Here is a 14,452-nt window from a genome sequence, read left to right as displayed (position 1 = left end):
TTTGGAGGACCAGTTAGGTCAGTTAAGTTAGATAGTGTGGGTTTATAGATAGAGAGAGAGAGAATAGTGAAAGGCAGCCAGAAGACCTTTGAAGACAGTTTCTTGTGAAACCCATAGAACTGGGAGAGTGGAGTATCAAGAGTTTAGAGTTAGGGACTCCTTGGTTCCTGGTCCTCCTTTCCTCTTCTACGTCAATATTAATAAACTTTCATTTAAAGTTTTTACCAAGTTGTCAACTAGTCAATAGCATTTTGACCTCTCTGAGTGGTGAATCTAGACTTGATACATCACTTCTATATATAAATCTTAACATCTATATTACCCACTTATTTCGGGGGAGGATCCCCAGTACCTAGCACTGTGCCTTGAAATTGTAGGGGCTTAATGCTTAGGCTTATGAATTGAAATTCACATTACAGAGGGGGATGTCTATTGAGTTTTGCTTTGCATAAAAATAAGTTTTCATATTTGGAAATCTGTTAGAATTTCCTTCATTGAATCCTCAAGCTATTCCCTGCCTAACTTAGTATCAGAAGGAAGAATGTGTCATACATGTGTGAACACATGTATATATAAATATATACCTCTTCATATACATTAATAACCTATAAGAACCCCTATGTATAATACACACAAATAAATGTATCAAGAAATAGAAGCATGTATATATGTATATATACTTATGTTATGGTTCTCCTGATACATGATTTACAATATATTTATCATATATTATGTAGAAAAACCATATAATAAGTGTTAATGCTTTAACTGCACAAAGGCTTTTAGGACATCCTGCATGTTGGCATCCATGCATATGTATGTGTGCATGCCTCCCTCAAAAAACTGAGTTAAGAAAATGATGGTGTTTTTTTTTTTTAATTTCCTAGAGGCCAGCAGAAATAATAGATGAAGAAGAAAATGGAGGGAAAGAAAATGAAGAAACGGAGGGAGAGAAGGAGGATTTGCCAGAAGTTAATGGTGATGGTGACGAGAAAGAAGTCAAGAAAAGCCCTGAAGAGGGGAGTGTTGATCCCCCACGAGTAAATGGCACAAATGAAGAAAATGGTGAAGAACTGGATGATGTTACCGACAATGAGCATCATCAGAAGACAGAGGAAGAGATTATATTAGCACGAGGCGATGGTGGTGGTCCAAAGGAGGTACTATTAGTTTTTGCAGTTTTTCTAATATATTTGTGGGTATTTTGTAGGAGCTACAAAGAAGACAGGGTCCCTTCCTACAAGGAATTCACAAACTTATCTGACTACTCTTTTAGTGAATAGTATTTGTGCTCATCTAGCCAGGAGTATTACCTACTTAAGAAGCAAAATATAGGAAAATTCAGATTTATATAAAAGATAAATTGGAGTGCAGTTATTTAGCTAGAAAGAGACTTGGCCTTGCAAAAGAATTCATAATAGGTATTTTTTAAGTTTTTGCAGAATACCCAGTTTCAAGGGCATTTGAAAGTTAAACCAAATTTAAATTTCTGAATATATTTATCTATATTGATACATACATATATATGTATATATATATATATATATATATATATATAATTTAATTTCAAGCTCATTTAAGGGAAGTAGGGAAGACATAGTAAGTAGACAGTAATATTTGTTGCATTATTATTTGCAATTTTATGTGCAATTATTCTGCACACATATATAAGGTACTATGTGCTATGCACTCAAAGAAGCATAAGACACAGTGCTTGTCCTCTGAGCTCACTGTCTAGTTAGGGAGAATAGGACCTATACATACCTAGAGATGACTAGCAATACAGTAAGGTCTGGAATATACAAGACGAGGAATATAACAGTAAATATATAAATATGCTTCTATCAACACCTATATAAGTCTGCAGGGCAGTGTAGTCCAGGAGGAGAGGGTCAGCCTTGGAAGTCCAGAAGCCAGTTCAAGACCTTTCCTTGACACAAACCAGTTGTGGGCAGTGGATGGGTCACTTAGCTCCTTGGAACTTCTTAAGACAGCAAATTACAGAGTAGTAACTGATTTCTATAGTTTCCATACAAAGAGTCCCCCACACTGAGATGAAATCACTTGTCTACACCTCCAAATCAATATCTTTATTCCCCAATCACTATCTCAATCTCTCTAATCTATGGAGATCTAAATATAGATCTGGAGATAATTTACACACACATGCACACACCTGAGCACCCCCACATGTCCTTATAAAATACAAACAAATGTGTCAAGAAATGGACACATGAAATGCTATTGGCTTCTCCTGATTTTCTGTTCTGTTTTTATCAAGTAAGACAGCAGATTTCAAGGAATACTTATATTCTTTTTCTTTTCTTTAACCCTTCCCCTCTGTCTTAGAATTAATACTGAGTATAATTTCCAAGGCAGAAGAGCGGTAGGATCTGGGCAGTTGGAGTTAACCGATTTGCCAAGGGTCACACAACTAGGAAAGGTCTGAGGCTATGTTTGAACCCATGACCTTCAGGCTCCAGACTTCGCTCTCTGCCCACTGAGCCACCGAGCTGCTCTGAAATACACATACTCTTAGTGGAGAAAAGTGAGAAAGGAATTGAGTGTTGGGTGGTGCTGGGGGCAGGGCTGAGGTGTCTTGGGAATGGGACTGCAGCATATTTTCCCTTCCCCTCTCCCTAGAAATGTGTGAAGTTCAGGAATACCATTGAGAGAGAGACTTTTAAAGGGCAGAAGAAGAAATCAGGAAAACTGAGGCTGATAAATAAAAAAGAGGAACTGGGTAGGTTGTGGTCAGGGAAAGGGAAGTTGAAGAAGAGAAGACAATGCTTTCAAAATCTGGCATGTCGCATATGAAAATGAAGGAATAAAAGAGCCGATGAAAAGAAGACCCATGGAAGTTTTTTTACAATTAAAAATTTGTATTAAGAGTTATTGGTTTAAATGGAATGGTGGATGACTTATGTTCCCTGCATGTCTGCCTGTTTATTTTCTGTGAAACTTAAAGAGTTAAATATTTTTTGTTTTGATACCTTTTTCATTAGGATGAATCAGAACCTCAAAGACCACCAAGGCCTGAAGTAAAAATCACTAGTCCACAGGAAAATGATAACAATGAACAAAACAAGGAGTATGCTGCTGTGGCATAGATGCTTAAAAATGTGGATTATAAGAAAAATTAAGGGTTTCATATGATACTTGAATTTTAAACACTGTTATTTGTGGTTGTTACACATAATGTGGCAGAACAGCTGAAAACTACCTATTGAATTTCAAAATTATAATGGAGAATAGCAAGAATAATCACATTAATATCTAAAATTCCTTAGTTGGTATGTGTGTGTATGTTTTTTTTTTAAAGCCATCTAAAAGAGTTAAATGTTAGGAATTTGGGTGACCCTTCCTCCTCTGTAATAGGTTAACAATCATAATTGGATAAATTTCAATGTGCTCCAACTTTAGAATTTTAATAATAAGATTGTTAAATGAAGAGACTATTTTTAAAATCTCATTCAAAAAAGACCCAGAATACTTTGTGAATTTCAATGGAAAATGTATGTAACAAACCTTAGGGTAATAAACGTTAGAAAGCATGAGTTGCAGTTCATTTTTAGCTTTATAATTTAAAAATATCTTTAATCTCCTGTGTTCTTTTTAGATGCTTGCATTTCCTTTCTCCCTCTCCAGCCAAAATCTTTATTACCTTTCTGATAGACCAAGCCAAGTTGTTTATTTTCTGAGTAAGAGACTTAATTTTACCAGGGTGTTCTATGGGTCATATCACATCATATATCAAATCATATCATATCATATCACTATGCCTCATCTTTAAAGCCTTTTCAGGTATTAAAGCCTTGTAGGCTAAATCATACATAGTATAAAAGCTAGGAGTATTTGGAATTGGGGACAGAAATGAAATGATCTAATTTATTTATCTGCATTATTTTCAAGATCACTTGGTCAGCGGAAATATTATTCATCTTGTAGAATTTTTATTCAGCCAGCCCTTGCCAATCTTTCTCCTGCCTCTTGACTCAGTTTCTCAATGGTCTGAATATTAGGAAAAATGTTTCCAAACAATTAAGATTCTCAGAAAACAAAGGAAAAGATAAGAAAGTATATAACAGTATATAAAATTATTTCCCCCCCTGCCCAGTTTCATTAAGCTTGCTCTATAGTTCCTACTAGAAAAACAAAATCTGCAGCTAAAAGGGACCTTCAAGATGAGCTGGTCCAACCTTTTCACCCTTCAGGTGAGGAAATTGTGGCAATGACTGGAAAAGTGGCTTACTAAAGATTGTGTGATTAGTTAGTGCCAGTGAGAACTAGAAAACAAATCCAGAGACTTTCTACTAAGCTGTATTGACCCTGATTGCTTTATGTCTCAGCTTATTTTCACAGATGATTCAATGAAATTTTTAAGTGAAAAAGAAAGTCACTTTCCTATTTTAGCTATGCTACTATTTTAATATTGGCTACTTTGAATCTTCAAAATAGCAAACTATGTAGAGAAAACTTTTTGGGGAAAATGCTAGAACATTAATGAAACCAGTTTCTGATTAAGCTCCCACTTTAACTTTTGTTTTGTTAATAACTAAACATGAAATAATAAAAAAAAAATTAGAGTTCAATTGACTTAAGATTCCATTTACTTTGATAGATAATTTGGAAAACATTGCCATTTTTTTTGTGTGACTAAGGAATAATGCTACTGTACTAATAGAAATAATTCATTTCTCTCATATAAAAGTATTTTCATTATTTCAACATAGGAAATAATTGAGACCTTTGCTTCTTAGATACAACTATTGCTACATCTATTGCATCTTATGGTTATAAGTTCCTTCAATTGGTTAATTAGTAAATCATTCATTTTTTCTCTCATCCAACCAAGGAATGTTTAAAAAATACCTATATATGTGTAAAATATTGTACTAGGAATAAAAGATGAAAAAAATTATATAAGACACTGTCCTTGCCCCCATGAAGCAGATAAGAAACAAATACAGATAAACATAATACATGATATTACATGGATCCATACATTTAAATAGTTTCAAAATGAAGTGTGCTTTCTGAGATAGAAGAGAAGGCTGGAAAGACAGGATGCCAGGTTGTGGAGGATCTTGAATGCCAGACATAGGAATTTCATTGAACTTTAATCAGTAGGCAGTAGAAAGCCACTGATCATTCGATCAAGCCTTTGTGTTAATATAAAGGGTGAATTGTAGGATGTGGGAAGGATGAAGGCAAGAAGACTTGTTAGGGCAGTTCTTGCAATAATCCCTAAGGTTGGTAATGGGGGTCTTTTTTATACGAGTGTAGTTGGAAATAGAGAGTATGGGACAAATGAGAGCAATATTGTGGGGGTTGAATCTCCAAAAATCTAGTAATGGATTTGATGTGAGGGTTGACTTTTCCCCTCTAGGTTCAATAATTAGTTAAAATCAAATTAGTTGACATTACAAAAAAAGCATAACAATGTCTTGTAAAATAGATATATTTTCCCAAGTATCTGTTTTCATATTTTCTATAAAATGTACAAAAATTTTCTAATGAATCTAGCAGTATTAGAAAAATATGAGGATATAAGGGCATACTATATTATTCTGGAAATAAATAGATTCATTCATAAATGTATTTTTCTGAGATAAAATATAAGAATAAAGTTTCCATTTGATCTTTTAAGAAATTAAATAAAACTGGGGCAATAAACCTGTATTCCCAGAAAAATTAACAAGATGTTATAATAGACTTAAGTACTATACTGTTACTCATGTTTAAGTTTTTCTTTTTAATTTTGGAGTTTAATTAAATGTAAAAATCAAATGTAATATTTTTGACTTGCCAGGAGTTGACTATCAAAACCTTTTCCCTCCCTATAGTAATTCTTCCTCATCCCTTTTCCATTATGTTATCTAGTTTAGGCTATTGAGGGATCATTTAAGGGTCATTTCAGTGAAACAAAAGTTGATTTTTTCCCCAAGGAAAATAATTATATTAGGTATTTCAAGATACCCTTCAGGGATCTTTAAAACCCACAATTACGATAATGTAAAGTTGAAAAAAGCAATAGATTCTTCCCTAATAGATGCATGTTTTATCATCTTCTAACAAGACATAATTATGACCTACCTTAAGAGAGAATAAGGAGCAGCTATCTTTTAAAATACTTAAAATATATATACTACTATATCATTATTCAAAGTACCATATCTCCCCAGGGCCAGAATCATTCCCAGTGAATGAAAAAAAGTTGTGTATCACTTGGTAATGATCTAAAATAAGTTGTCAAAAGTTAATTCTCCTCCAAAAGATACATTTTTACCCCAAAGGAACAGTTTACTCTCTTATATCCACTACTTGGATCAATTTTACTGACAGTTTGGGGTACCATTTGTATTTGAATGGAACAAATAACCTAAAACCCCCTACATTAATCTCCATTTTTTTTGTATTGTTTTAAGAGGAGTGTATTACTAATAACTGACAACAGAGGTTTCTTGATACTGAGCCAAATCTAGATTCAGGATAACTGTCATCATTCAAGTATAAGTATATGACCTTTTACTTGGATTCTATCTTTATAACTTTCTTTTTCATTTATTTTTTGCTTCTTGATTTTTAGTTTTATACAAGTATTGTGGCAAACTAAATGTCCTTCAAGTTAGTGAGTGAATAACTTACTGCCTATTGGACTTTAGACATGAGTTTATATAACCAAATAAAACCAATTTTAGTTACATCTTATTCATTCCAATAATTAAACTATTCCTCCTGATTTTTTTCATGTTTGTGGCCTTTAAAGTGTAATATTATGGCCACAAAATTGTATTTTATAAATATATTATATTTTTAATCAGAATTTTCTATACCCTAATTTGCATTATGAGTATTGGTTCCTGCCATTTTCTAGTACCCAAAACCTTGTTATTGGGACCAAATGTTCTAATGAATTAACTGGCTATACATGTATGCACACACACAGAGACATTTAAAAAAAAAGATCACTAGGCATAAAGACATTATAAAGGAAGTGCTGTATTAGTTGGATGTGGGAGAAAATATTGGAAAGAATGTTGGGGGTAGGAAAAGTGCCCTGGGTGTTGATGGTGGGTCATGGTTCTTTAATGGCTTTCAAAAACAAATAAGACTTAATATATTTTCAAAGTCTGGAAACTAACAGCCATTTTTAGAAAGATATTTTAGGAAGAGGTTTGAAGAGACAGATTTAAAAGAGATGTCATATAAAGAATATCTGCACAAAATACAAATTTTAAGTTAACCTGAATTTCTGAGGTAACTACAGAGTACAGCACTTTCTCATCAACCTTAAGCCTTACTTAAATGCTTTTTAACTGTGACAGCATCTCATATTGACAGTACTGTTATCTTGCTTGTCTTTATAGACTTTCTTATAGAATATATTATTTGCTCTGGGTGTGTATTTTTAATGATTTTACTTAAGTTTTAATTTAAAGAATAATGGAATCTTGGAATAGGTATTGGAGGTCATTTAGTTCAACCTACTGCCTGATACTGAGATCCCTTGTAATACATCTGAGAGCTCATCTTACTTTTGTTTCTATATCTTCAGTGATAATAACACTCACTAACTCAAAAGGCAGCACAGTCTTTTTTTTTGGACTGGTCCAATTGTTAGAAAGTTTTTTCTTATATTGAGCTGAAATTTGGCTCCCCTAAACTTTCAGCCTTTGGGTTTAATTTTATGCTCTGGAGCTATGGAGAATTCTTGATATCAGAACTTGTTATATTGGATGGAGATCCTTCACTATTGTGGTTACCCTCCTTTGAACATGCTTCATTATCCAGTTTTTAATGTCTCTTTAAAATATGGCACTCAGAATGGAACATGACAATTACAGATGTGATTAGATCTGTTCAGTGTCACCCATTAAAAACAAATAACCAGGTATATCAAAATATAGTTTGAGAGGCAGACATTTGGCCCGGGAACTTCACTGAAACAATAAAGAAGGGACCTTAGAGATCAGGGGTTCTTAACTTTTTTTTTTATCATGGATTCCTTTGGCAAGCTGATAAAAATCTATAGACTCGGGAGAATGACACATAGGAAACAGAGGAAAACACTTATATTGAATGCAATTATCAAAACTTTTTAAACAAGTTCTAAGACCTCAGATTAAAAACTCGACCTAGTCCAATTTCATCATTTCCCAGGGGATGAAACTGAAGGGCGAGAGGCTTAGTAACATGAAAATGACCACATAGCTAGCTATTAGTAGAGGGAGGACTCAAATTTTATTCTTCTCCTAATCTAGTATTCTTCCCCCTATATTATACTGCTTACTAAAAATGAATGATTCATTAAACTTGCATTCCTTACATAAACACAACTTCTCATTGTTTTGCCTTTTAAAAATCCTCTTCACATAGCTAGTGGTCTGTTTTGGGATCTTATGTATGAACTGAGGACTTCCTAATATGAAAATTTTGAATAATACAGTGAAGCCATCCAGATAGTGAGAATCAATTAGTCTAGTACTTGGGACCAGGCATACATTATTACAGGGGAATTGGGGAACCACTAAGGTCTTATTACTAAAAAAGCTAAAAAATCATAGGCAATAAACAAAGGCTTCTTTGTCTTTAGTCAGAAAAGACAGATTGACTTTGGATTTGTGATTGCAGAAAGGTCTCAGAAGTTCATCAGCTAAACTCTTTTCTTTTTGTGAAAATGAAGCATTTCTTGAAAGTAGCTATTTCAATCATCTTTCAATATGTAATAAGTATATGAGAGGAGGAATGACTAATGTGACTTTTGAACAAGCCCTAATATCTTCAATATTTTTTTCAATAATATGTTGACTGTTTAGCCAAGAGAATATTGGTTAATTTCAGGGTAATTCATTATATTGACAAGTTTTTTTTTTTTTGGTCTGGATAACTGTTGCTCATGTTTTGACAAGATTACAAAAATTTTAAGTTGGGTCATTTTTTTATCTTAGAGTTCTAGAAAATGCTCATTTTTATAACAGAAGTTTTTTACTGTGTCTCTTGAGTAAACAGATGTTGTTTTAGGCAATTAAAGAAATGCATTTTGATGGCTCATTGTTTGGCATATGAAATTGTTACTATTATTTTATATTTTAATACACCACATGAAAGTTTCAACAACTATAGTAGATGTCACTTGACTTCAACCAAACGGAAGCATGGCTTAAGTGACTATACCACAAAGATGAGAAGTTCCATTCGGTGTGCATGAAGCTGTGGTTTTTACAGTTTGCACAAACTTCATAAATGATATTTAATCTGTAAAACATGTATAGCTTTGTTCTAAAATAATTCATTTTTCTTTTCCTTTCCAGGAAACTTCAAATTTATAAACACTAGAGATTAGAATTTTATGTATAATTCAAGGAATTAAAAAAGAATATTGTATAGGACTGTCCCTCAGTAGTCATATGCTGAAAATACTCATTATGGAACTGTGCAAAAAAGATATATCTGTAACTTTTGCCAGCATGTTAATATTTATGGTGGCATGCCATAAATCTTCCATTAAATGGGCTTTATGCTACTGCAATTTAAACTGAATTAAAGTTCTTTTGTTTATTTTCTGTTTTAAAAGCAAACACCATGAGGCAGAGCTGATAGCCCTTTTGGTACTTAATTACCATAGATGAGCAACTCAGAGACTATGACTAAAGAGTTTATTAAAGTATATTTTGCACCCATGAACAATATTCATTGGGTTTTATGCCTAGTCTATTAGGTTGAAAGAGTAACCCTTGGCAATAAAGTAAATAACTTAGTTTACCAATTATTTCTTTATACTAAATTCTTGAACAAGCACTATGTTCCATATTATACAACCAAAAATCACATAATATGTATTGTAAAATTGTAGTGTTTTTGTTATGGCATTTATTTATGGAAATAAATATACAGCTTTACTTCAGATTTTCCTGTGTTTTTCTTCCTCCCATGAGAATTTTAATCTTCTAAATCTCTAAACAATGACTCTCAGAGAATCTATGGCCAAGATTCATTGGCTAAAAAGGCCAAAAAATGTCACACTTATCTTTTTATTTTTCAAAATTTATCAAACTTGGTAATAATACTTAAGTATTTCAGTAGGTAGGTGAACTCATTAATATGGATACTTTTCCCATCAATCAATCTGCTAATCAAAACTGTTTATTAAGTGCCCACTAATGTGCCAGGAACTACCTTGGGCACTTGGAATACAAATATGACAATGAGATAGTCCTTACCGAAAAGGCACTTACATTTCTCTAAGATGATGTAGCATGCTCGTAAGTAAATAGAGGCTATATATCACCTCTTCTCCCAAAGCATAGTATTGTGGAGAGCACTAATAACCAAACAATTCAGAAAAAGTCCTATTGAAAGGAGATGATGGCATTTGAGCTGAGCCTTGAAGGGAGCTAGAGCTTTGATGGAAGTCTACCCTTGCCTCCTGATCATGGCACTCCTGCCTATGTTCTTTCAAGAAATCTACTCTAGGGAGCCCACACAATATTATGAGGGGCTTCCTACTAATTTCCTGATACTACTACCAGTAGGATCAGTGGTATGAGTGGGCTGTTCATCTGTTATCTATCAGTTTTCATACATGACTGAGCCACTGCCCTTTCCAGTTGATTACCTCTTTGCTATGATAGATTTCTGATATTCATCAAATATATTTACATGAGATGGATCCTTGTATAATTTTTTTGGTGATATCCCTAAGCTCCTTTATGCCCACAGAGTTTCTCTCTTGCCTATTTTTATAACATCCGAAAAACAGTAAATTTATCATCATCCAGCTCTTCAGATCTTTTGCCAAATTGGAACCTGTTGGATTCTCAGCACAATAAATACACATTAAACTTAGGCTTAAACCTTGAAGGAAATCAAGGATTCCAACAGGCCGAGGAAAGAAAGTTTTCCAATAATGGAAAGATAGCTTATACAGATCCATGGAAGGAGAGGGAGTAAGAATGAGATGGAAGCAGCTAATTATCCAATTTGGCCAGATTGCAGGTTACATGGTAAATGAATGAATAATTGATACGGAATTTATTAAACATTTGCTATGTGCAAAGCACTATTGCAGTGGTTATGCTGAATAGGACAAGAAGGATAGATTGGAGCCACATGTGGAAAGTTTTAAATGCCAGGTAGAGTCTGCAGTATATCTCACAGAAGATGATGATATTCAGTCATTTTTCAGTCATGTCTGACTCTTTGTGATGATGAGTATTTCTGGCTTCAGGCCTGGCACTCACTGCACAATGTAGCTGCCCCCTAAAGATGATAGGCAGCCTCTAAAGTTCATCTCCTATGAAATTTATTTTGAATAAAATGTCCAGATGATTAAAGTGGAGTAGTAGGAAAACTGTGAAGGTGAAGAGTTCTAACATGGAGTTATAAATTTATTTTAAAAAAGCCATTTTGATAGCTATAATTTAGTTGGTTTATATTTTGTTTTATGCATTTAAAACATTTTAAAAAGAGGTCTATGGTTTCACTAGACTGCTATGAAAAAATCTGTGGTACAGAGAAGAAAAGATAACAGACAAGAGAAGGAAAATATGGTAAGGTTAAGGTGTTTTCAGATGCTTCCTTTCTTCACTTGGATTGTGAATCTAATGCACATTAGAGTAGAAAAATTTTCAGAGACCTAACTAAAATGTTAGTCTATAAGGAACTTAGGGGCAAATAAGAGCAAAAGGCTGCCTTTCCTCTTCTCAACCAATTTTTATCACTACAGCACCCCACACAAGATGCATTTCAAACAATAGAAACATTAAAAATCATGCTTGAAAATCCTTTCAGATGAATGTTAAGACCCTTGAGAGTTTTTGATGATGAGAGCCATCAACTTATGAGACAGGGTTTTGCCAGTTTCTACTTTTATTTCCTAAAGAATTTATGAATTGTTAGATTATTCTATTACATATAACAAAATTCAGACTATAATTTTCTTTTGGAGGGTTGATTAGGGTACATTTCTATATTAAGGTATTCTCAACCCCCTGATATTTTTCCAGCAGTGTTTACATAGAAACTTCTGGATTTGTCTGCCTTAGTTGTTTTATGCTACTTTACTGAATATACTCATTCGACTAACTATATTTATATCTGCAAGTAAAAATTGGTTGTCTTGCCATTGTGTTTTTCTCAATGATGTAGGTTGTAGCTGTCAGGTTGAGCCCATATAGTAAGAATGGGACAGTCACAGGAATTATAAAGACCATCAAATACATAAATGTTGAGATAATTATCTATCATGAACAAACTACTATATATTCAGTGGCCAAGTCATTTAGGTTTTCTTGGACATGCCAATGGTAAGCCAATGGGCTATTTGTGGTCAGTGTCAATGCCTGGATGAGGATTAAGAAGCTGTCATTTTCATTTTCTTCATCAACAAACATTGATATAGTGCCTCTACCCATGGGGCACTGTGCTCAGTGCCACTTCATAGTGATTCTGACACTTGGATGATGTATCTTGCTGCCTTCAGACCACACTTTCTTTGTTCACAGTGTCAAGAGATATTGAGTCACTAGTATGCAGACAGGCCTTTTCCTATGTGATTGCTCCCTTTAAGTTTATGACAGACCAAGTTTCTAGTGCTAAAATAAAATTGAATTGAGGTGATTTCCTTTATCTAGGTAAAGAAAATAGGCTTTGGCTATCACTTCTTCTAGAATCAGCATTCCTCATTTTTTTTTGTTGGACACTATCATTCTCCAAACAATATGTTCTCTAATTTTTAAGAAGAGAATTCAAGAAGTTAACTGACATTCTTATCTAGAAAGTTCAAGATGTTGACACCAGTTGCTCAAAAATATGGTTGCTTTGGAAACTTCAAGGTTCCTTTATTAAAAACATAGACTTTATGCAAATATCAATAATATGGAAAAAGGTCTCGATCAATGACACATGCAAAACCCAGTGTAATTGCGCATTGGCTATGGGAGGGGGTGGGGTAAGGGGAGGGAAAGAACATGAATCATGTAACCATGGAAAAATATTCTAAATTAATTAAATAAAAATTTCCAAATTAAAAAAACATAGACTTTAATCTATTTTTTTATTATCAATAATCATTGCCATGATCAAAATCTCTTAAAAGTGTTAGTTTGCACTTGACAGGTGGTACGAAGTAATAAAAACAAATTAAACACATATAATCACTGGCTATCCTCCATTCATAGAATTCCCTTCCTCCTCACCATCATCTCTTAGAATTCCCAATTTCCTTCAAAACCCAGCTCCCTTGCTCTCTTCTTCATGAAACTTTTCCTGATTTCCCAGCTAGTTCTGCTACACACCCCATTCTCCATTTATCTTGTATTTATTTTATTTAGACTTTTATAATATATATGTTGTCTCTTCTGATAGAATGTAAACTTTCTGGGAACAGGGGGTGTTTTTTGACTTTTTTTTTAAATTCTAATCACTTAGCAAAGTACCTATCTGGCAAATAGTAGATGCTTAATAGATATTTGTTGATTGGTTAATTGAGGAGATTCAAAGGCTCTCTAGCCATAGCTATGCCTGAACTGCTACATTTCCAACAAATGATTATAGATGTGAATGATGGTAGACAAAATGTACATGCAATTGCTTACACAGTGAAGGAGAACATATTCCATTAGCAAGAATGTTAATTACAATCATATTAACATTAATAAGCAAAGGGATAAGTAAGTACATTTGGGACAGGGCAGGGTGGAGAATGAAAGTGGCCACATGGGAACTGCAAGTTTTGACAGTGAGAAGAATAGTAATTCTTTTCTCTGGCTAAGTGAGGCTTCAGAGAAGAGAAGGTGTGTTAGAAGTTTGAGTGAAGCAAAGAAGCCTGGGTAGGTCAGTCACCTAAGTATCACCTATGGCAACGGGATGATGATGTGAGGGGGATCCTGAGAGAGGGAAGAGGGTATAGGCAAGAAGAAACGAAGGAAGGAAGGAAGAGCACCTTGATGGACTGAGGAAAAATTCTGATCCCATGATCTTGGGCCTGATCCTGCCCCTAAAAGCCCCTTCAGAGGGCCTCAGTCCTGTAGAAAGATTCTGGAACATGAACAAACTCTACATGACCTCCATGTAATGTGCTTGCTGAATCAGCTTGATCAGAGGTTTAAAGAGGCTACAAGGTATTTAAGCAGGTGAGTTTATTCAAAATCAATCCTTTAATAGGAATTTGAATGAGTCTTGAAAATAATTTCAAAGCATTTAACTAATTCCATACTGGGGAATGATGACCAAAATAAATTAAATCAGTGGGAAAACCAGCTTAAATTTTTAATCCAAAACAGGGAGGCAAAGGGAACTAACCCAAAGAGTCCATAACTCAAGACCTGAATCTCGAGTTTTATGTGAAGGTAAGTAGCTATCCAGAACATGCTAACAGACCTTACAAGAAGCTGAAAATAACGAAGACATTTTACTGAGTTAATAAATCTCCTTTGCTGAGCCACAAGGG

General features: G+C 34.0%; 1 protein-coding gene across 9 annotated transcripts in view; it reads left to right on the top strand.

Annotated features, from left to right (window-relative positions):
- DCDC2 (doublecortin domain containing 2) overlaps positions 1-9,902 on the top strand; it is a 211,166-nt gene extending 201,264 nt beyond the window's left edge. For 6 of the 9 annotated variants that reach the window (XM_056823501.1, XM_056823499.1, XM_056823500.1 and 3 more), the window contains 2 exons: positions 888-1,160; positions 2,644-2,895. In XM_056823501.1, coding sequence (XP_056679479.1) covers positions 888-1,160; positions 2,644-2,817 — 447 coding nt within the window. In that variant the 3' untranslated portion in view covers positions 2,818-2,895. Of the gene's footprint in view, positions 1-887; positions 1,161-2,643; positions 2,896-3,005 lie in introns of those variants that run through there. The other 3 variants (XM_001366714.5, XM_056823503.1, XM_056823504.1) reach the window with 1 other exon arrangement.
- The last annotated feature ends 4,550 nt before the right edge of the window (positions 9,903-14,452 follow it).

Source organism: Monodelphis domestica, chromosome 3 (assembly GCF_027887165.1).
Source record: "Monodelphis domestica isolate mMonDom1 chromosome 3, mMonDom1.pri, whole genome shotgun sequence".
Taxonomy (NCBI): Eukaryota; Metazoa; Chordata; class Mammalia; order Didelphimorphia; family Didelphidae; genus Monodelphis; species Monodelphis domestica.
The sequence above is the reverse complement of the archived record's forward strand: the minus strand, read 5'-3'. Positions and strand labels throughout refer to the sequence as shown.